The sequence below is a fragment of the Dermacentor albipictus genome, chromosome 6, assembly GCF_038994185.2.
Source record: "Dermacentor albipictus isolate Rhodes 1998 colony chromosome 6, USDA_Dalb.pri_finalv2, whole genome shotgun sequence".
NCBI classification, from domain to species: domain Eukaryota; kingdom Metazoa; phylum Arthropoda; class Arachnida; order Ixodida; family Ixodidae; genus Dermacentor; species Dermacentor albipictus.
Genome location: NC_091826.1, coordinates 23,101,809 through 23,126,285, shown reverse-complemented (window position 1 = coordinate 23,126,285; position 24,477 = coordinate 23,101,809). Strand labels below are relative to the sequence as shown.

The following is a 24,477-nucleotide window of genomic DNA, read 5'->3' as shown; positions in this document are numbered from 1 at the left end:
TTCCTCCTGGTCCGGGACTCGAACCCGGGACCACCGCCTTTCCGGGGCAGCCGCTCTACCATCTGAGCTAACCAGGCGGCTAGCAGATGGCAGGGCGAAGTCGAATTTGTCGACAACACACGAAGCAAAGGCAAGTGTTCGACGTAGTAGTTCGGCGGAAACCCGCAAGGTGGGTTTCTGCAGAACCCTTGCGGGTCTAGGACGAATTTTTCTTCAACTCTGAGGCTTTTCTTTCGAGGAACCCGTATGGGTTTCCTTTGTAGCAATTGCTACGAACGGGTGTATGTCTGATTTTCCCTTTATTAATGACTAAATGATTGATAACATCGAAGTACGATAGTTCTGCAATACCGCTAGACAGACTGTTGGCCGCTATAACGTGGAGGAAATCCACTTTGTCTCAAGAAAGTGTTGCATTATACACTTTTTCTGTTCGCGGCTCAGTTAGTGCGTGTTGATCTGGGCAGAACAATTCAGCTCAATTACACTTACACAAATTACACACTAATTCAGCTCAATTACAGTGTCCCTAGAGGTAATTCCTAGGGACACTAGGCATGCCATCTGGTGGCCCTCTAGTTATGCCTACACCAATGACCTGGGAGATTGGGCGCCCCCCACGGCACGCTGGAAAACCTAGGAGGCCATGTGTAATTTCCATGCGTCATTTCCGCTAATCACCGCACGCATCGTCAGTAAGGCTGGGTAAGGTCTCTACGTCGTCTGTTTCGTCGTCTGCTTCGTCGTCTACTACAAAATGAGACGATTACCACCCTTCAGCTATGCCGCGATTGCTTTGGTAGTATGGGCTTATTAATATTATTACTAACTTATAGTAAAAGCGAAATTTCGTTACGAGTGGCCTTCACCTGTTACCCCTTGCACACGGCGTCTGGTTCTGCGGCTGCGCAGATCGTCTACGTGACGTCACTCGTGTCGTACGCACTACTGTCGGTTCTCCTGTTACGCGGACTGGTGAGGTTGCCCGGGGCCGACTTCGGCATCCACTACATGCTCAAGCCGGAGTGGAGCAAGCTGCTCAACATCAGGGTTTGCATACCTTGGCCTCGTTTTCTTTTCCCTTTATTATTATTTTTTTTGTACGAATATGCGTACCATAGTTTGGCTAAGCTGCTGCATACGTCGCCAGAGGAAGTCGAATAAGATGCGCAACACTGAGGCGTGTCAGCTGAATTCGCGAAGCGGGTAACAACCGGAAGAAACACATCACGCTGCGGACTATATAAACTCTATGTTATTCGGGGCGAAGCGTGCGCGCATCTATCAAATGTTATAGGGTGTGTTAGGAGGGACTGTCAATATATCAACTTGCTGGTATTCGCAAAACGTCTTCGTTAACTTTCTTTCTCGTTAATCTTGAATTTTCAAGGACAGGAACCTGGAAGTTTGTACGCTATTGTGTTTGGCGGAACAGCACGAAATCGTAAGAAAACACGAGACAAGATGTTCTAGACCACAGGTTAAGTTGTATACAACTTCGAACCTGTGTCTGAAACTTGAGTGCATACATTCAAGTTTTAGACACAAGTTCGAAGTTAGCACTCGTCTGGTGTTCAGCTCTCATGTTTTAGCTTGTTTCATGCTCTGTTCAGTCATCCATGAACTCTTGTCTTTCGAGGATGTGCAATCAATCAATCAATCAATCAATCAATCAATCAATCAATCAATCAATCAATCAAAATATGTTATCAGTTTATCACTTGACTCTCTACAAAGCTAGTTGAACCGATAGCCCAAAGGCCGAATTGTCTCCACGATGCAAAAAACATATCTTAATTTGAGTTTAAGTTCATTTCACTTTCACCTTCACTGCTCGTTACATATATTCGTTTTACACTCATTGGGAAAACAGACAAATATACGACAAAGGAAAAGCGAAACCAAGGAAAACCGGCGACCAAAGGTGCTTGTCTGCACCTGACTACGTCCCTGTCCTCAATAATTTGCACACTCAAGCAACAACGATTGCATAGTATCATCGTGTCACAATATTAAAAAAAATCAACGAAATGTAAATTTTGATGCGCTCTAGCCGAATCACTCTAAACATCTCAACAAGAAATACGTAAACAGCAAACAGGAAATTCATTTATCAAGAGGTAAACGGAGTTCTTCAAGATATCGTATAATGAAACAACATTCTATAAGCAATTACGCAAGGAACACCCGCTAACCGTCTGTTGTGTGAACTTAGATACACAGAAAAAAATTGAGCCTGGCACAAAAAAAAAAGCGCCAAGTTTTGTGTTACCTAAGCCCTGGCAAAAAAAAAATCGAGAGGAGGATTGGTCTCTCAACAGATCTCTATAAAGAAGCTTCCTGAAATGACTCGGGGACGTTGATTGCTGTATTTCAGTTTCAGTATTTCTGTTATCGTTCAAAAATGCAGGGATCAAGAAGTTGTGGCTCTGTCTGCCATAATTTGTCTCCATTTCGGACAATAGATAATAGCACACTCGACCGCGCAGGTGTGGTACGAAGCTATGCGGCACAGCCTCCTGAGCGGCGGAGTCTCCACGGGCGTCATCATCAACGTGGGCAGCTTCAACCATTTCTCCAGCGGAACCTACACGTGAGCGCAGTGCATTCCGGGAAGGGGGGAGGGCGCTAGTGAGCGGTGTGCACTAGAGTTACTTTATATGTAGTTACTCTAGTGTGCACAGGTTTTCACCGTGCTCTAAAGAGTCTATTTATGAAGTCTGTAGAAGTTATTATACGTATATAGCTGGAAGCATGCAATTTACAGACACAGTGTATAGACTCACTTTAGACTGTTTTATTGATTACAAAGTCAATAACCTTTTTTAGACAGTCTGTTGGAAGTGTATAAACACATATTCTTCAAAGTCTTCACCATGTGTACTGGTTTTAAACTTTTCGTTGACTACAGTTTATATAAACCTTCTCCAAACAACACGTGTTGTAGTCTGCGGACCAGAGTAGGCCAAAGGGGGCAGGCGTTTTAACAGACGACAGTAAAGAAGCAGACGAAAGATGCTTCTATCCGCGTGCCAGAGCCTGAGCTTTTTTGTCGACTAAAGGTTAGCTGTCTTTCTGGCACGTGAGAATATATAGTCATAAAGACATGGCTACATAAGAAGGCTTAGCGGTTTATAAGAACTCTGCAGACACACCATAAAATGTCTGCATTCGTTCTTGGAAGGGCTTGCATTTCTGAAGCACACACCAAAGAAGTCAACACATCGCTCTGTGACTCCACTTTAGAATTACAGAAGGGCATTCAAGCAATGCCGGAGCGTCTGCTGTTTCTGAACTTTCGCATTCTCGGTCTAATAAAATAAATCCTTAGCTCGGGCAACTCTACTTTTCATTTTAATTTTATGCATGCGCGTGAAGCTTAGGGACGCTTTTATAAAGGCGACTACAATTAATCGATTAAAATTGTTTTATTGAAATATGCATTCTGAAGTATTAAAATGTAGCAAAACCAGCATACTTGTTTGCCAGTACCATTAACATATGGTGTCGGTCAGCCTAGGATATGCAAAGGAATAGTACATCGCTATATCGCACATCGCCGCACATAGCATTGCACCTCTGTAATGGAAAGGTGCATAAACAAATAACAACTGCACACTATAGAATTAAAAAAGAAAAGCCTCATGTCTGCTCTGTGCCCCTACTGCCGCGTTCATCAATTTCGACTGTGCACCTGTGCATTTGCCTAGTGAGAAAGACCTTCCGCAGGGGGAGCTTTTTATAGGTATTTAACGATGCCTGTATACTTCCCTGAACAGAGGTACACGTTGACCATTGGTTTGAGGATAAAGCCGATTTCCTTCTTCGTCTATATATGCACGCAAATTGAAATTGTGAGACTGCATTTAGCCTTTGGCATTGCGAATTTTTGCAATGCACACGTCGCTTGGAGTTTGTGCGTCTGAGTTACGAAGTAATTAAGCTTTTCGGGCGAGCCTGTAGTCCGCGTACTTTTGTTCACGGCTACATGCGTAGCAGTGAGCAAGTGTCGCGTCAATTTTTTGTGTGCAGTTTTCTAGTATATACGTTTTGTTCGTTTCCCCGACGTTCACTATTGTTATGAGTGCTAGTGTATGGCATTAAGCATATACGTTGTTTGATTATATTTTTTTTTCCGATATACTCGTTTATAGCAACATTCCTGTTATTCCGCATCATTCTCTCTGTTACTATAAGCTTCTCCGTGGCTGTGGAACAGTCCAGCAGGTGTCCACCGATAAGTGGAAAGGTTAATGTATATCCGCCGCCTCTCCCTTTCCTCGCCAGATGATTGCGCTTCAAATGAAATCAAAATCTTTATTTTCAGCACTGAAATGTCGCGGAGACACAGTCAGAAAGCCACAAATCGGCTTGACAATGGGTTTTCCCGGAGTGCAAGGCAGGTGAAAAAACAACAACTAGTAAACATATATAGATACAGGCATGTAAACGTGCGCAAGTCAACAGGAACATACGAACCGATTACTTCAGGATACCCGAAAACAAGCGCGAATCGTAATTTACGCATCTTTCCGCATGGGACCACAAGACGCGCTCCACGGATAACCTGCAGTGCACCAACCAAGATATAAACATCAAGAGCACACACATTGAAGTTCAGTCAACCAGCAACATGCAGTTGACACTTCACTACATCCAATGTTGACCACAGTGACTCCAAACGCCAACAACGACGTAATTTCGAACCGGAGCCCACAACGGGCTGTAATCGCGGCGAACAAACGTCGCGCAATGCCGCGTTCAGACTACGTGCGCTAAGTACGGATCGTTCGCACGGATCGCATAAGCGTAAACGCAAAAATCGCGACTGGTTTGTTCACACTACTGTTGCATTGAGCGGAAAACATTGGCAACCATAGCCTGGGCGTAACCTGCCCTTCGCAGTGTGGTCGCGGGCGTGGCCCTGGCCGAGGTGCTGCTGGGCCTCGTCAGCGGCGCCGTCGTCTTCTCGGTGCTGGGCAGTCAGTCCGAGCGGCTGGACATGCCCATCGAGGACCTCGCACGTCACGGTCAGTGCGAACCCCAAATTGCGCTTTCTTTCTTTCTTTCTTTCTTTCTTTCTTTCTTTCTTTCTTTCTTTCTTTCTTTCTTTCTTTCTTTCTTTCTTTCTTTCTTTCTTTCTTTCTTTATGTGTAATGTGTGCGGTTGACCATCGTGTTCACAAGAATGTGGGAGGGTAACATTGCGCCGTGCGATTGAAGCTAAACGAGTCGGCCCAACAAGTGATCGTCACGTCGGAGCGCGCGGTGGGTTTTAGTACGACAGAAAGCTGAGCTAGTTGGTAAGGATTCATTATGTAAAAAAGAAGTGAGGCGTGCGGGCAGGACACAAAAGTAGAGAAGGGGACAACACGAACGCCGACTATCAACTGAAGGGAGCACTGAGGCGAAAAAAGAAGACACAAAACTCATCTGCGCATGCTCAGGAATGGTAACACCACGTGTCAGTCGGTAGACCGGAACGTGTACCCGACTGACACGTGGTGTTACCATTCCTGAGCATGCGCAGATGAGTTTTGTGTCTATTTCTTTTTTCGCCTCAGTGCTCCCTTCAGTTGATAGTCGGCGTTCGTGTTGTCCCCTTCTCTCCTCTTGTGTCCTGCCTGCGCGCCTCACTTCTTTTTTGCATGGTGGGTTTTAGTGCTGCCGCTCTGAAGGCAGAGCTACGGCGGGGCAGCGGAACGGGTGCGCGTCGATTAAATAAAAATTACCGGAACCGCACATTCTTGGCCAGTTTAAGTTGAGTCTTAGAGGTAACGTGTTCGCCTGACACTGCGAGGGGGGGAGAAATGAAGGGAAGGGCTACTCGGAGAGTTCGTTTGCCGAGGCTTGGCTTCGTGAGGTAATGCTCCCCTCCTAATTTATTTTCTTCCGCCATGTTCAGAAGCAGGTGTCGGTTCTAAGCTTCTCGTCGACAACATGGCGATAGTGATGACTTCAAATGCCATCCCCTTTTAATCGGAGGGGCGACAAATAATCACCTACGTCCTACGTGAGATACTTATGTGCTACCATATCGTAATCTAAAATCAAGGAGGGGGCCGACAGATGGACTAGCACACTGTGATATAAAAGTTACAAGCAGAGATACTGCCGAGGATGACAGGACCGCCTTCGACGAAGATAGGCCCACCTATCGAAACGAATGGCAGCCTTTCTGAGGCACATTATCGCTCTTTGCAACTTTTATACCACAATATCGTAATCTCGTACTATGGTTATCTCTGTCTTATCTAGTTCAGCTACCTGCGTCTGTTATTATCCCGTCCCAATTTCTTTTCTGCTGTATCCCCACCAATACTCTAAAGACTATCTTGCCTATCTTCACCGATGACCAGCTAACGCCGCCCATCAGTTTTGAAACCCAGCGCTTCTGGAAGCTCGACGTTTTCTACGGTTCCCCTGGCTGTATGTGTTTGCATTCTGTTACAATCAATTGACAAAATAAATCAGCTCGAACTGAAGTCGAAGACAGGCATATGAGCACAAGGCACGCAGCACACGGGCGCACACGACGGTATACAAGCTCAATCATTCCGGGCCTGTCCCATCGTGTGTGTGTGTGTGTGTCTCTCGAGAGTTCTTCTCTCGCCCCTGCTCAGACACGTGGGCGATTCACCCTACACTTAAACAGAATAAATTCAACACAATATCCAGACCCAAGCTGCAAGCTCTGCAAACACGAACACGTAGACATGGCACACATCTTGTGGAAGCGCACACAGATCGGTTCAGTATACGTAGAGGACAAGATATATAACCGGACCTTCTCGAGGAGCGATGGCTAAGCGCTCTGACTAGCTCAGAACTACACGACCAATTATGGGCTATCCAGCGGGCCCGGGCAGCGGTGGAAAGGCTATGCCTCACCGCACACAATGCCCGGGTGGCCTGAGCCCGGGCTGGCGACCTCGCAGGTCCTTTTTCCATTAAAGTTTTTTTCCGTCCGTTCACCCTGAACCGCGCGTGACCGGCCGTTCTCGCAGGCTTGAGCCTGTTCTTCCTGTCGTTCACCGAGGCGGTGGCCGACATCGACTTCGCGTACGTGTGGAGCGCCGGCTTCTTCGGCGCCTTCGTCCTCTGCGCGCTCGACTCGAACGTGAGCATGGCTCTCGGACTTTCCGTTTGCTCGCGCTTGTTTTGCATGTCTAAGCTATAGGTTGAATGTCGCACCACGAGCGCAACTAGCGCACGACGCCACTGCACATTATATATATATATATATATATATATATATATATATATATATATATATATATATATATATATATATATATATATATATATATATATATATATATGTAAACGAGAACAAAGGGGGTTAACCGAGGGGCCCGATTTTTATTAGTCATATCATGAGAAGCCGACAAACACTGACACCAAGGACAACATAGGGGAAATCACTCGTGCTGAATAAATGAAATAAAGAAACGATAAATTAGTGGAAATTAAAGTGGATGAAAAAACAACTTGCCGCAGGTGGGAGCCGAACCCACGCACGAACCCACACACGAACCCACACGCGAAGGTTGTGGGTTCGGCTCCCACCTGCGGCAAGTTGTTTTTTCATCCACTTTAATTTCCACTAATTTATCGTTTCTTTATTTCATTTATTCAGCACAAGTGATTTCCCCTGTGTTGTCCTTGGTGTCAGTGTTTGTTGGCTTCTCATGATATAACTATATATATATATATATATGTGTGTGTATATATATATATATATATATATATATATATATATATATATATATATATATATATATATATATATATATATATATATGGGGGGTTGGATGTTTAGGTTTTCGTCTGGACTTATATACGGACTGCCTAAGCCAACGTCTATACAACGGGACTCAATTGTGTTTGCTAGCTAGGGGCCTGTCTTCGCCAGGTGTGTCTCCGGCCTGGCCTTGACGAATAGGCGAGAGCAACGCCAGACTAAGACAAGGCAAGCTCCAGCTGAGAAGGCTGCCTTCGTTCGCCCACTGTTGATCGAACATAATTTGGAGTGCTCATGGCCCATGAAAAAGGCTGGACGCTACGAGTCCCAGGATTTGGTTTTGTGAGCGTTTAAGTACTGGAAGAAGATGCACCATTTAACCGGTCACTAGTTATAGCTTGGTTTACATCAACTCGACGCGAGCGGGTCGACTCTGAAGTCGAGCTGACCCTATAGCCCGATCCGACTGCGTTTGTGTCAGGTCGTTTACATGTACTCGACAGAAGCGAGTCGAGTCTGCTCGTCGCTTTATGCCGTAAGTCGATTTATGCGCCGACAGCGGGAACGGTATCGGGACAAGGCAAATACAGGCGGTGCGCGGTGTAACCCAACTGTAAGACCCAGGAAATAGAGCTGTTGCAGACGGCTGCGGGAACCGGAAGTCCAGTCATCCAAACGTAGCCTATGCGCATTGCCGAGCAGGTCGAGTCAACCCGCCCCTTAATAAGGCGGGTTGACCGACCGCTGCTCGACGCCGCTCACTCCGTCCAATCCGCTACCGTTTACGTAAATTCAACGATCGGTTTTCGGCCCGACTCGACCTGACTTTATCGGGCTCATGTAGAGGTCGCTAGTGTCGACTCACTCGCAGAGCCTCATGGTGGAGTCGGTGCTGACGCCGCTCGGTGACGAGTTTACCTGCGCGCGCGCCCGAAGACCACGGACGGCCTTCGCCTACAGCCTCATTGCGTTCTTCGCCTCCATGCCGCTGGCGATGCAGGTAAGAACAGACGACACCGTTTCGCGGCAAATAACCGTCTGTTCGACGTTTCCGGAGAGAAGGGCTTCGAACTTTACGTTCAGCATACGCCAGAGCGTGGCCTCCGAAACCGGGCAGCGCGCTCGGTGACGCCGCTCCATCTCGGAGGCCATGACGAGAGAAAATGAGAGGTCCGTTTTACGCATAGAGTTTCATATTAGTATACCTAGAGGCAAATCTGGCGCTGCGATCGTTCAACCATCATGGGAATGATGGGAAGTACAGGCTTCGGATTGGCATTCTATTGACTGGCGAACTAGTCTACAAGTATTTTTTTGGCAGTTTTGGTTTCGCTCCAAGCGCAATTGCTATCAACGCTACTAGTAACGTTGATTGCTATAACCTGCAGTGGGACAGTGCAACGCAAAGCTCTCTGCCTTTGTTATGTTGCTCGGAGTGGCGATAGCGCGCTGGGCCAGCGACTGGGACGATGCTTGTGTCGCGGTGTGGCGTCGAAGCCGTGACTAGAAAGCGGCGGCATCATAAACGTTGAAAGAACATGTTTTGAACGTTTGGACCTTGGTTGGTTAAGTGTGTTAGGTTGACACTGTAGCGTTACGTTCTTTATGAAACTTCAGAATAGGACAAAGAAGGCACTACTGATGCAAGACATATACAGTTGTACTTCTAGTGGCTTGAAAATCAAATTTTATTGAGGGCTTCATTATGTGCTCGTTTATGTGCTCATTGACATGCGTGTTTTAGGACTTTGAGAACACAAACTTACTTGTGGTAGGAAAGATAGCTGCTTCCGAGCTGTAGTCTAGTGTCGCACAATGGGTACCCGCAAAGCCACGCTGTAATGCTTCGGAAGCGGTACGCCAATATAAAATATGATGAAGCATACTCGTAGGAGGCCACTAGCGTCCTAGTTAGCACTGCAGCAGATGTGCTTAAAAGTACTTGAAGACGTTCAGCAATCGTGACAGCCGACGCAACCTTTAAATTCGAAAGAGCGAGAGAGTTCGCAAGTTCCTGTCGTCTGCGAGAGAAGTCTCGCGTTTGCTGCGAGCAGGTGTCGTAGCAGACGACACTTTTAGCATTCCGCTCAAGGACGCAACGCTTTGTCACAATACAACACTTTTATTTCCAGAAATACTTGGTGAGTATTTTTATATAAGTACATGCACGGTTGTTTTGTTGTTACAAAAATGAATAAATAATTATTCTTTGGCGTTAAATTGAGAACAGAATCGCACAAGTATGCATACCCTGGTGTGTCCTGGTGACAAACCATAGTAAACCATGCTTCCATCTCAAATTCATACAAAGTTTAGGTAGCGTGTTGTACATTACATAACATACTGCATAAATAGAATTAGATTTTACGCGATAATATTTGAGTATAGCTTTGTTTACTGCGCCAGAAGCAAACGCCACTAGTCTAAAGACCGAAGTCAATCCGAAGCCTGTACTTCCCATCATTCCCATGTAGGTTGAGGCAACGCTCATGAGAACCCCCGTAGACACTAGCGCCACATTTCCCTCTAGGGTATTTATTTAGAAACTCTATGGTTTTACGGTAAACGCGTCGTTGGCATTGAATACTATGTATCATCAACATTTATCCTGCTTTATTAAAAAGGAGAAATAGCGGTGTCTCGCATGTGGCCTAACATAGCTATTTATTCATAAACTATTACTCTGCTGGCATAAATTGAAAACGTAGGTTGCTATTAGCGGTCGGAATTTGAAAGAGAGGGAGGTTCAGAGGCTGGTTTATACCTAAAGTAATCAACTGGAGTCGAACAAGGGTTGTCTCTGATTGGAGCCAACGTTTCGGAAAGCACATTTGTTCTTCGTCAAGGAGATTAAAAAAAGTGCCTGCTGGGATTTATCGCTCACGGCCAACGCCACCGACGCCGACGACACTGGCTTTTCTTCGACACGAGCTCCTTAACGCTGTCGCGTTAGAAAGCTGCTGGAGTGGAAGTCGCCGATACCGACTTATGTGCTCGAGCATAACCTCCTGTAGCTCGGGTGAAGCCGGCGGCGGCCATCTTGCGGCGGGCAAGAAGCGGCCTGCCAAGAGCTTCGCAGAGCTGTTCGCCGATATTTTCAGTGGTTTTTTATATTGCTTAACGGATTTTCAAGTTCTATTGCAACGCTGTGTGCTATGAGGCGAGCCATATTGGAGGCCTCCGGATCGCAGATATCCGAGTACGGGACATCATTCCATTTTATCGGCATCAATACGCAGCAGCCGGAAAGTAGAAAAAAAAATCGCGCTATAATTAGCGTTTATTCACCTTCTTTAATGCAGTGTGGAAATTGATCGATTATGAAAGGTGTCAGAACAAAAAACAATTAAACTCTGAAAAATGTAGCGTGAGAAATGGCAGTATACGCAACAAACATAACTATTCATTATTATTTTCATTATCGTCAGGCGTTGCCGGTGCTTTAGCATCCTCATTGCACGGAGGGTCTCGGAGCTTTGGTGGTGGCCGTTTTCTTTTACCCTGAAATGTAAAATTTTCCTTTATTCTAGAGCGAAGCGACGCTAATCTTCATCCTTATTTAAATTAGAAGGGAAACGCCAACATGTCAATTGCCTGTGCGTCAACTTTCCTAAAAAGCACCCGAGCGCGCTAGCACCCTTTTGGGATCCACACAGCACCGCGAGATACGACGATCCGAAACACGTAAAACAGGCGTAATTTTGCCCCCCGCAAGATGGCGACGCGGTGGCTTCACTTAACGCGTGCTCCCATCACTCCAGCAGTTTTTAACGCGGCAGCGTTAAGGAGCTCGTGTCGCAGAAAAGCCGGTGTCGTCGGCGGCGTTGGCCGTGAGCGATAAATCCCAGCAGGCACTTCATTAATAAAAAACAACTTGCAAGATGGGCTGGGTGGGACTCGAACCAGAGTCTCCGGAGTGTGAGACGGAGACGCTACCACTCAGCCACGAGTTCGATGCTTCAAAGCGGTACAAAAGCGCCTCTAGTGAATGCGGTGTTGCCTTAGAAACGAGCTGTTTCTAAGGCTCAGGCGTGCGTCGCTTTTCTTTAACCTCCTTGGTCTTCGTCAGAGCAACATTGGTGAAGTGAACTTCCCTTTTCGAAACGTTGACTCTAGCGTGATAATGCCCTCCGCAAGATGGCGACCCGGCGGTTTCGCTTCACGCGTGCTCCCATCACTCCAGCAGTTTTTCTTTAACCTCCTTGGTCTTCGTCAGAGCAACATTGGCGAAGTGAACTTCCCTATTCGAAGCGCTGACTCTAGCTTGAAGTACCTTGTTCGATCCCTGTCGATCATTAGCGATGCAGGACTTAACGAGACCCTTCCCATAAGAAAAGGGCGAACGGCCTTGTAAGCAAGCATGATCCTTCCATGTACCATCGACAGCAGTAGTAGCGATAACAGTATTGTTGCCTTGCAAAACGCGCGCGCCATGTCGCGGGTTCGATTTCCCAGCTCTATAACAATAGTTTGGCAAGGGTTACACGGTAAATGAGCTTTCGAAAAAGAATAGGTGATCAGAGCTCAACAATATTATCCTATAGCATAATTCGGCTGCTCTGGCATTCGACTTGTCAAGATGAACAGAGAAAGCATGCGCGTACGTGCTATATACATACACAAATATTATACAGATATGCATACCTTTGTGCATTTCCAGCAGTGTTATTGCGAGCACTTTGCTTAGCAGAAAGGATTTGAAAATATAACGGTATTATATGTTAAACCAACAGTTACACATAAAACATGTCAGGTGTCAATTACGTCCCCATGGCAACCAAAGAGCCAGCGCATAATGTTGCGAACGCGTACAACGGAAAAGTGATGTCAACTCTTCTTTTGATTTTCTTCCTTTCTTTTTTCATTGGCAGAACGGTGTTTACCTGGCCATCCTTCTTGACACGTACGTACGGGGCATGCTGGTACCGATAATCGCCTTCGTGGAAATCTGCGTCATTGTGATATTTTACGGTGAGCAACGCCTTCACGGGACGTTTACTTGCATTCTTCCTCCCACGATTGTAATAACACCTATTCCGTTGGGAAATCGAAATGTCTCGTTTAGCCGATTGCCTGTTTAGGTGGCGTAAGCAGGGAGTTGCAGGTCCCCTCAGGTCATGCGCTTTCCTTGTCTTTCTTTAGTACTAAAAAAAAAAAATTTGAGCATAGGGAACGAAAGTTCACGATTCATGTAGAACGCACAATGCAGATCGTTCTTTGATTAGCCCGTTCATAAACTTGTTGCCGTTTACGGAGTACCGGAGCACAGAAAAACTTTGACGGTATACACGGTATACCGGAAGTGCTGGTAGCGGGCCATCTTGTGACGCAGAACGCGAGGCAATACTGCTGACGCGCAGGGGAGACAGCGCCCCGGCAGCTACCAGGTGTCTCAGAACGCTGGCGTGGTGAAGAGTGCAGTCAGGTGGTGCTGCAGGCTTCGCATCTCGATGGTGCATGAGACGGGGCCGAAGGAACGCCATCGGCGTTTGTAGCTCGAACTCTACTGCTTAGAGAAAGCAAAAAAAAAAAACACGCCTGAGCCTTATAAACAGCTCGTTTCTAAGGCAACACCGCATTCACTAGAGGCGCTTTTGTACCGCTTCGAAGCATCGAACTCGTGGCTGATCCGTTTGAAAAGCGTTTTGCCTGAATTTATTGTGTCTAGTGCACAGCCTGTACACTATAGGCTTAAAGGCTACTTGCGAGAGGTAGTCGACTCCCTTCGAATATTAAAAGCTCGGTTTTCCCTTCAGTACCTGAGCACAGTAACAAGAAAGAAACTTTACAAGGATTTAGTTGACGTTATGATGCCAGTGCCATTGTACCGAATGAAATACTATGGAGGCCCAGGACAAGATGTTTTAAAAAGAGTTAAAAAGATGCCAGTGAGAGCAAGCGTAAAGTCGTTCTTCTTTAAATTGCATACATCTACCCTTCCGGTCAAAACATGGATAGCCGACAAAGGATTATCTGTACCATGGACGACCAACTGTGCGCTATGTAACAAGCCGGAGACCATTGAGCACGCTTTCATTGAGTGCTGGGATGCAATTTTTTATTGGGATGTCTTGCAAAGAACTCTTAAAAAGGAACTGCCGATAACAGCACAGGGTATACGTTTCCTGCCGGTAGACAGCCATCAGGGCTTTCCGTATGACATGATAATGCTCCTGGGCCTCCATAGTCTTCGGAAGACACGGATGGCGGTAACGCACGCCGATGTGAATGCGCGCCCAGCGCGAGAAAATTTTGTTGAAAGCATTATTTTCATACGTGAGATATATCGTGTACAGGCAGATCCACCTGACTGGTTGGGTAATCTTGATGAATTAGTGAATTTCAAGAAATTTTAGCTTGTCACGTTGGTCCAAGTAGTCCAACGTGTTTTTATGTATGTCATTTTGTGAATAAAGAAAAAAAAACTCGTGGCTGAGTGGTAGCGTCTCCGTTTCACACTACGGAGACCCTGGTTCGAATCCCACCCAGCCCATCTTGCAAGTTGATTCATGAAGTGCCTGCTGGGATTTATCGCTCACGGCCAACGCCGCCAACATCGACGACACCGGCTTTTCTGCGACACGAGCTCCTTAACGCTGTCGCGTTAAAAGTATGTCTACTGTGTGTTCCCGCTCAGACCGTTGTATACGGACCACGGTGACGTCGCGACGACGCTGGAACGCGAACAGCTTGAGTTCCTTTCTGTGTCCGTGTTTCACTTCGCGCTAGGAGCCTTGGCTCCATTGCAGAGCCGATTGAGTGGAGCGTTGACGCCGCGTCCACTTGGCTTCGCCGTTTTTCTTTTTCTTTTTTTTTTTGCAGCCAATCGCACTGCGCGCCTCCGGAGACCTAACCATTCCACACGCGGTTCGCGCGCATGCGCCGTCGATACCAGAACAGCACGACGGCGATGACAGCGCCAACGGCGGCGCGGGCGCACCTTGAGTGTCCGTACAATTGCTATCGCAGTAAGAAGTAAAAAAAAAACATCCTCAATACGCTAATGGTTGTGGCGGCCAACGCCTTTGCATCAGCACATAGGCAGAAAATAGCGATTACAGTTACACAAGCCCTCCGAGATCTTTTCGCGCACGCTTGCTTTCGCACGCGCCTCCAAATCTTGGAGGCTATACTTTCGCCGGCGTCGCCAGATGACGCCACCGCGAAGCCACTGTGCCGGTGGCGCCTGTCTCTTGTGTTTCGGTATTTCGTAAACTCAGGACTATAGTCTTCGGGTAAGCTTTCGCAGGCCATGTGAGAGAACTCCTTTATTTTTTTTACGCTATTTTGTGTGTGCATCTGCATGTTTCAGGAGTGACAAGGCTGGGATTAGACTACCAGTTCGCGACGGGACGCCACCAGTGGTTCTACCTGGATCTCTGCCTGCGCGTGTTCGCACCCTGCGCTCTCTGCGTGCGTTTCCTCAGCGACTCTACGCCTAATTGCTTGACTCACGCCAATGCCACCTTTACTATAGATGCCTGCCGCGTTGTCCGGTAGCTCGGTTCCGGGCCCTTTCCCTTTTCTCTCCTCCGCGAAATAAAGCCCCTTAAACTTCGTAAATTAGTGCCACGCTTTGAAGAATGCCGCCTCCTCCTCGCGCGCTCTGGCCGATGCCGACGCCGCGTCGCTATTGGCCTAATAGCATCACGTGGGCACGCGCGCCGTGCATCAGCGCCATTTTTGCTCCAGAAGCGTCTACGGAGTGGCGAGGAGTGCATGTTGGCGCCGTTGCTACGCTCGAGCACTGTAGGCGGCGCCACGGTCGAGGAGGGAGCGTGGAAGAGTGGAGAAACGAGGAGGAGGGAAGGCGGAGGAAGAGGGTGTCACTACTTTACGGAGTTCAAGGGGCTTTACCGCGAAAAGGCAACGAGCGCCTCTCATGGCGAACGCCTGCAACTTGCAATCACGTGCTGCGGCCTCTGAGATTAACGTGGCATCTGTTACCGTCTCGGAGGCCCGCGATAACGCCCGCTAACATACGCCTGCGCATATAACGCGCCGGCGGATGCATTCAGCCGCCGCTGCCACATCCGCCGGAAGTTGAAAAGGCAACGAGCGCCGCCTCACGGAATTTATGCTGAACTAACGTCAACTAAGGGAAACGCCGCCACAATGGCAAAGCGAGCAAGGCGGCGGGCATCTAGTAAAGGAGGCATTGCTCACGCCATCAAAAATCCTGACGCTGCCCTCGCAGAAGAGAGAACAGAGAACATTGAGCGCGGAGTATAGGAGACGCAAACTCGGAAGCTACAACCATAAGGGCTGCTAACCTATATTTATTTATTTATTTATTATACCCTCAGGGCCAAAGGCATTACAGAGGGAAGTGGGTAATACAGGTTACAAAGACAATAAATACAATACAGTGAATTTTGTTAGGACATAATTTCAACATTCTCCAAAACAAACAAAGGTTGTTAGTGCATCACGAAATCGTTGATTATCCTCAATGGCTGCAATATCGGGAGTGAGGCGGTTCCATTCGACAGATGTCTGGAGAAGGTATGACTGAAAACAAGGTTTAGTTTTGCATTTTTGGATGCCAACCTTGTGCCGATGATCAGTGCGATTGGAGATGTATTCCGGTGGTGTAATAAGATCGTCATGTAGCGTGACGTGATGATATACCTTGTGAAATAGAGTGAGGCGACTGATTTTCCGACGGGATTTTAAAGATGGGAGAGAAAGGTTAGTTTTCATGGCTGTGATACTTGCAGTACGGTTGTAATTTGAAAAAATGCAGCGAACGGAGTTATTTTGTGGAAGTTCAAGAGAATATATAAGATTTTCATGCCCAGGGTCCCATATAGATGACGCGTATTCAAGTTTACGTCTTATTAGTGATTTATAAAGGAGGAGTTTTAAGGACGAAGGAGCAGAAGAGAAGTTGCGACGTAAATACCCTAACATGCGATTAGCGTTATTGGTAACGTATTCAGTATGGGCATTCCATGTTAAGTTTCGTGATATATGTACGCCTAGATATTTGTGATGTGACGGAATCAAGAGGAATGCCATTAAGACAATAAGAAGAAGGGGGAGTGTTAGAGCAGCGAGAAACACGCATGACCTTACATTTGTTAATATTTAATTCCATTTTCCAAGTTTAACACCAGTTAGAGACCAAATTAAGATCGGTCTGGAGAGTATTAATGTCGTTGAGGTTATGTATTTCGCGGAAAATTACACAGTCGTCAGCAAAAAGGTGGCTGGCAGAACATAGGGTGGATGGAAGGTCATTAATATAAATTAAGAATAGAAGGGGTCCGAGTACGGATCCTTGTGGTGCACCAGATAGTACGTTAGTAAGCGGTGAGGTTGAGCCATTAGTGAAAACAAACTGCCTGCGGTTGAGAAGGAAAGATTGAATCCATCTAAAGACATGTGGATCAAGATTAAGATGGCTTAATTTATAAAGCAGCAATTGATGGCATACTTTGTCAAAAGCTTTCGCGAAATCTAAAAAGATGCAATCCGCGAAAGATGACTGGTCAAGAATGCGATGCAATTTATCAGTGAATGAGAGTAGCTGCGTTTCGCAGGAGTATGTTTGACGGAAACCATGTTGCGTATAGAAGAAAAAAAAACAGTTATCATCAAGAAAGGTGGCGATGTGTTTGAAAATTATATGTTCTAGTAATTTGCAGCATGTGCTAGTGAGTGAAATGGGACGATAATTTTGAGGCAAGTGCTTATTACCGGATTTGTGAAGTGGGACTACCTTCCCGATTTTCCAGTCGTTAGGGAGGCTTGATGAATCAAGCGACTGCTGGAACAGTTTATTTAGTATAATTGAACTATAAGCGCGGGTACTTTTTAGAAATTTACAACTAATTTCATCACACCCCGGAGATGAATCGTGCTTCAAAGACTCGATTAATTTAGCAATGCCAGGAGCATCAATAGTTATTGGTGACATGATGGAAAATCTGTGATGCGGCATATCTGGAAGATGAACTGTCGTGCTAGAGGAGAAGCTTTCAGTGAATGTTCTATTCAGTATGGTAGCACAGAGGTTATTTGGGATTATGTTGCCGGAGGTATCTTGCAATGTAATTAATGGGTCGTGTGCAGGGTGTATAATGCGCCAGAACTTTTTAACATTTGTTTTCAAAATAGATGGTAAAGTAGAAGACAAGAAATTGTTTTTTGCAAGTTTCAGGGTTCTTACGTATGTGTCGGAAGCAGTCTTGTATGTCGACCATCGCTCAATAGAAGGTGAAAGTTTAGCAAGACGGAACAAACGTTTCTTTTTATTAGACAGTCGCCTGATGTATGAATTGTACCAGGGTGCTTGAGGGTTAGAGATGACGATGCGCTTAGGAATATAAACGCAGCTACTCTCATGGCTACTACCCGAGGATTATTTGCGCATGACGCGCCCATATAGCACGCAGTCAATTTCCTTCCGTCCGTTTGTCCTATCAGCACAACGTCGTAATACACGTGGAAGTATGCACAGGTCCCAAGGTTACAAACCGCATCCGAGACTTGTATCAATGCTACAAAAAAGAAAAAGTAATACAGCGAACAGACAAAGAATTGCATGAAGTTCGTGTCTCTTTCATCGCGACTAAAGATACGATGGAACAGATACTATAACGCCCATGGGTCCCTGTCCAGGGGCGGCTTGCACGAACATTTCGTAACGAAAATAATAACAAATTTAAGAACGCGTTCTTAAATGTTCCATTGACAACGCATAGTCCGCACAAAAACGCGTTCTCAAATTCTTTACTAATTTTCGTTATTAAATCTTCGTGCAAGGCGCCCCTGGACACGGACCCATGGGCGTTATCGTATCTGTTCGATCGTATCTTTAGACGAGATCAAAGGTGTATCAACTTCATGCAATTCTTTGTCTGTTCGCTGCATTACTTTTTTTAGAGGCCTCCGCGTTTAGAGGCCTCCGCGTTTCCTTTGAACCCGCCGTGGTTGCTCAGTGGCTATGGTGTTGGGCTGCTGAGCACGAGTTCGCGGGATCGAATCCCGGCCACGGCGGCCGCATTTCGATGGGGGGCGAAATGCGAAAACACCCGTGTACTTAGATTTATAGGTGCACGTTAAAGAACCCCCGGGTGGTCGAAATTTCCGGAGTCCTCCACTACGGCGTGCCTCATAATCAGAAAGTGGTTTTGGCACGTAAAACCCCATAACTTACGAGCAATAAAAACAGCGCTAAACGACGGGACGAGTGAAGGGACACAGACAACAGCGCTGACTAACAACCAAAGTGTCTATATATGCTCACTGAAGGAATAAAGACACTTTGGTTGTTAGTCGGCGCTGTTGTCTGTGTCCCTTCACTCGTCCGGTCGTTTAGCGCTGTTTTTATTGCTCGTAATCATGAACCAACCAGCCCAAATGCATACTCTTTTGCAGCCCATAACTGAACTTAGTTTCCTTTGAGCGCTCATTTCGGGAACACGTTGCAGCGAGTTGACACGCGGTGTCGCCACTTGCGCGCGTCGCAGTTCACGATGCTGTTCTCGCTGTTCGGCAAGCAGCGGGACCTGTACTTCGAGAACTACAAGTACCCGGTGGCCGCCAAGATGATCGGCTGGTGCGTCGCCGCCTTTGGGCTGCTGCAGATACCCCTCTTCGCGTACGCCGAGCTGTACGCCGCCCAATTCGTAAGACAACCTCCTCCCCCTCTTCGATTCCCGCTCCGCATATAGCGAAATCGACGCCATGTATAGAGTCACCAATAGCGTGAAGATTCTATAAGGGCGCCTCCCACGAAAACTAGATCACGCTTCCTGTATCTGCTCCCGCGCTCCCAAACACGTACTACACACTCTGAATTATACCCTTCGGGGCGTAATTACACATGGGGGTAAATTACACCCTTTGGGGTGTGCACTTAAAACGGTTGCACCCTTTGGGATGTATATTTGTCCCACAACAATAATCGCCATCTGCCTTGCTTGCGTTTCCTTTCTTGAAACTCGGCGCTCGCTACTTTCCTGTCGAGAATGCTGCGTCACACTGATAACGCGCATGCCGTTCGTGACTGGGAAGTAACGGGCTCGCAGCGTTAAAGAAAGGAAACGCGGGCAAGACAGATGACGATTATTGTTGTGGGACAAGATACGCCCCAAAGGGTGTAAGTTTTTCTAAGAGTGTAATTTAGAGTGTGTAGTACGTGTTTGGGAATTTGGATGTAATTACACCCAAAGGGTTTGAATTACACGCTTTGGGGTGTATATTTGCCACACAGCGATAAGCGCCATCTGTCTTGTCAGCATTTCCTTTCTTTAACGCTGCGCAGCCCGGTACTTCCCAGTAACGAACGGCATGCGCGTTATCAGCGTGACATAGCATTCCCGACGGGAAAGTAGCGGGCGCGGCGTTTTCCAGAAAGGAAATGCAAGCAAGGCAGATGACGATTATCGTTGTGTGGCAGAGATCCACTCCAAAGCGCGTACCTTTGTCGAAGAGTGCAGATCCCGAGAGAGATGGCGACGTCGAAAGTATAGTTCTCCTCTGCCGTGACGTCAAACAAATCGCGTTTTCCGATTTGTTCGCAACGCTTTTCCTTTTTTTCCTGTATGCCACTTGCGCACGAAATTCCGCGGTCCATGGGGGATTTACCTTGGGACACATTAACTCAATCGGTGCATCAACTCCTTTTTGTTCTTGTGTCGAATAATGCACCCGACAGTAGCACGAGATTATAAAGAAAGTGCAATACGTGGTCTCCTCAAAAAATAAAGAAAGAAAGAAAAAGAAGAGGAAGGAAGAAGAAGAAAGCTGCAGAGTTTAACCAAAATTTGTCCTTTTTGAAGGGAGACTACGCATATGCACTTCCTTTATAGTCTCGCGCTACTGCTGGGGGGGGGGGGGGGGGATCGAACTCCGCGCCAACGCCTTTCCGGAGCGGTGGCTCCACCACGGACCAGGACGAATTTATTTTCAACTGGGAAGTATTTATAGAGTACTATATAATGTTACTATTTCTGTGCGGCATCAGTGATCGTATTAGCACTTGCTCCAGGCCACTTTTGTCAGTAAAGATATCATCGCCTTGGAAGGAAAATGAAGATAAAGACTCACAACTATGATATGTTTCCAATCCAGATAGGCGGAGGTTAGTGACTTAGCGTGATTATACTGGCGATTAGTGACCGATGTGATGTCAGCTGTGGTTTTGGGCGCAAAATATTGAAGGGAGACTGCAGGAAATTCTGAATCACTTTTGTGCTGATTAAATCATAGGGCTTTATATTCCGAAACTATGGGGTTTGATTATGAGGCACTGTGTAGTGGGGGACTCCGAATTAATTTTGACCACCTGGAGTTCTTTAACATGCACCTAAACCCAAGTACACGGGTGTTCTTTTTTTTTCATTTCGCCCCTGTCAAAATGCGGCCGCCGTGACCGGGATTTAGCAGCGCAACACCAAAGCCACTAAGCAACCACGGCGGGCTTGATGCTGATCAAGCACTAATTTAAAATTAATATTTTACGTTAATTTCGCAGTAAGGGTTTGATTAAGAAGAAAAATGAAGGCCGAATTGTTGTTTTTTTTTGTAACTTCGAGCCGAAGCTCCATCGCCGGAACGTCAGTGTGACGTCACAAATATCAAAATATTTTTCTCGCATTTGAGCCGTTGTGGACCCATAAAAATTTATGTAAACTTGCTAAATTCAGTCTTTGGCTATATTAGTGTCCGATGTAGTCTATTATTAACAATTAAAAATATATAAATATAGTTATCTGTTTTATTCTTTGTTATTTTCTAGATAACTATAGTTATCGTAGTCCATGATGTCTTGAAAAACTGTTGCGGGAATTCGACGCTGGCGTCGCCACCGGTCCTTCATTCTGGCATCTTTTCTAGCTTGCCGAGTATTCCTCTCATCACGGTAAGGGTGGTACTCTTCTGGTATCTCCCGGCCACATTTCTATGGGGGTGAATTGCGAAAACACCCGTGTGCTTAGATTTAGGTGCACGTTAAAGAACCCCAGGTGGTCGAAATTTCCGGAGCCCTCCACTATACGGCGCGCCTCATAATCAGAAAGTGGTTTCGGCACGTAAAACCCCATAATTTCATTTTTTAACTCTTCTGGTATTGCATAGAAAGGTAAATAACACAGAATTTTTTCTCTCTTTTATCTGCCTTAATAAAAGTTGACAGTCACTTTAGCATACGCTAAAGAGGATAAAGGCCTGCGCGCTCACGAGATCGGCATTCATTCAATTACTTGACATTCTTATTCGAATGCGCTGTTACTTCTCCTCACTTGTTTTCTCCCACCGACCGTCACGTGTTCGCGTGCCTTAATTAACTTCGCCTCAATTAAAACCAAAGGTTGTGGGTCCGACTCCTGTCAGTGGTCGTGAGTACGACCATCAATGACGGTACCATCAATTCCGGTGCCATTGAGTTTCGGTCCCAGCAAAGGTCGAGCGTTCGCCTCCCACCAAAGGTCGTGGGCTCGAGTGCCTTAATTAACTTTGTCCTAATCGACACCAAAGGTCGTGAGTTCGGGTCCCACCGATGGTAGTGGGTGGCACCGTCAAATTTGGATGTCGTTGAAGTTTGGTGACATAACGCCGGACGGTCAATTTTTCGATAACGCCACACAACGGATTTTTCGACCCGTGAGGCTCTTAAGGCATTCGCCTCAAAAGGGAGAATTGATTTGATTTGATTTGATTGATTGGTGATTGATTGATTGATTTTGATTTTAGCTGGTAACAATAACGCCTTTCCCGTCACATAAATGGAGGTTGGTTATACGTACAAAATTCTACCATCTTACCAATTGCAAAACCGGTTTGAGGAAGCACTTTGGGCGTCCCATGAGAGATCTTCTTGAGTGTGTTTCCCTTGTGCTTTCCAACTTACCCGCCGCTGTCGGTGAGTGCATGTGGCGTAGCGCTGCTAATGTCGCAGGTTCGATCCCCAGCCACCGCATTCCGATAAAGGTGGAATAAAACAAACAAAAAACGTTCGCGTACGGTGCTTTGGATGCACGTTAAAGAATATAGCGGGTGGTCAAAATTGCTCCAGAGTCTTGCACCGTGGCGTCCCTCATAGTCAACCGTGCAATTTCGGGATGTTAACCCTTGCGACATTTCTTCACGGTGTATAGATTATATGTAGATATTTGTCTTTAAATTCTATAGAATTTCTACGGGCGCAAATAATAGACTAGTCTATATACGGTATGTGGACTTATGGCCTTAGAATTTTATAGTCTATTGTTCACAAGATATCGATACACAGATGTCTATACGTAGAATATTTATATAGACCAGCCTAAACCCCACAATTAATTAGTTGACTCTTCCGACTGGCGCAGAATTTCGGCGCAGTTTGCCGGCCGAAACTATATGGACTATATGGACTTATGGCCTTACAATTTTATAGTCTATTGTTCACACGATATCGATACACAGATGTCTATACGTAGAATATTTATATAGACCAGCCTAAACCCCACAATTAACTAGTCGACTCTTCCGACTGGCGCAGAATTTCGGCGCAGTTTGCCGGCCGAAACTATATAGACTATATGGACTTATGGCCTTACAATTTTATAGTCTATTGTTCACAAGATATCGATACACAGATGTCTATACGTAGAATATTTATATAGACCAGCCTAAACCCCACAATTAATTAGTTGACTCTTCCGACTGGCGCAGGATTTCGGCGCAGTTTGCCGGCCGAAACTATATGGACTATATGGACTTATGGCCTTACAATTTTATAGTCTATTGTTCACAAGATATCGATACACAGATGTCTATACGTAGAACATTTATATAGACCAGCCTAAACCCCACAATTAACTAGTTGACTCTTCCGACTGGCGCAGGATTTCGGCGCAGTTTGCCGACCGAAACCGATATGGGGCCCCGACAACCCGGAACTGTTCCAGGGGTACCTGGAGTTTCTGAAAAAGCGCGGCGGCATCGAATCGCCGTTCGCGTTGTCTCCACCGACCTTCGCCACCAGGAGGGTGCGTCAGCTGGCGTTGAAACCACTTTTTTCACAAAACGCAGAAGCGAACGTGTGTTGACAGGAAGATGGCGATTTGATGACGTCAAACACGCGAGCAAGTATAGCAGAAGTCTGAGGCTGCAGAGCGAACGCTTCGACTGGAGGACTTGTGTTTGTCGATGCAGCCACTTTTTCTCAGCAACGTCTATACTCCGTCCGAAATCGACAGCTGAATGATATCTCTCGTGAGGTTGGGAAGCAAACTTATATTAGGAACCGAAAAAGACAGAACGCCAATCAAAGTGATGCTGTCAGGAAAGGATTGAAGTTTCTGCTTCCACACGGAAGCGTTGTTCACTAAACTAAAATGCTCAAAACGTAGAGCTTAAGTACGTTTCAACAAGCTGTTCAGGTATCTCTCGTATAGATACCTGTCGTTGTCCGAGTAGCCGAGTATTACATGGTATCGCCGCGGCATCAAGTTGTTTTCTCTGGCGGCAATCGAAGCCTGACACCAGTTGATATCGCGCTGCCTATGCGATTACGTATACGTCGGTGAAACATTTTTTTTTTCTATAGGTGCCTAAAGGAGTAGGTGAACAATGTCGAACGAAAAAAAGGCTGTTTCCAATGCTATACGCCCAACACGCAGGCACCACACAGCGTGATATCGATTGGAGTGAGGCTTCTGTTGTTGCCATAAAAAAGAACTGGATGCAGTGGCAATGCCTGGGACCTTTGACCGTACTGACAAAAAGAAATAAAGTCAGGAA

The 24,477-nt window shown here is 46.3% G+C and overlaps 1 protein-coding gene across 6 annotated transcripts in view; it reads left to right on the top strand.

The window, feature by feature from the left end:
• LOC139060874 (sodium- and chloride-dependent glycine transporter 1-like) overlaps positions 1-24,477 on the top strand; it is a 44,405-nt gene that overhangs the window by 15,838 nt on the left and 4,090 nt on the right. For 2 of the 6 annotated variants that reach the window (XM_070540131.1, XM_070540130.1), the window contains exons 7-15: positions 913-1,050; positions 2,490-2,593; positions 4,906-5,030; positions 7,007-7,119; positions 8,615-8,743; positions 12,615-12,714; positions 15,056-15,156; positions 19,221-19,379; positions 23,580-23,723. In XM_070540131.1, the coding sequence (XP_070396232.1) occupies positions 913-1,050; positions 2,490-2,593; positions 4,906-5,030; positions 7,007-7,119; positions 8,615-8,743; positions 12,615-12,714; positions 15,056-15,156; positions 19,221-19,379; positions 23,580-23,723 (1,113 nt within the window). The remainder of the gene's footprint in view (positions 1-912; positions 1,051-2,489; positions 2,594-4,905; positions 5,031-7,006; positions 7,120-8,614; positions 8,744-12,614; positions 12,715-15,055; positions 15,157-19,220; positions 19,380-23,579; positions 23,724-24,477) is intronic. The other 4 variants (XM_070540133.1, XM_070540132.1, XM_070540134.1 and 1 more) reach the window with 4 other exon arrangements.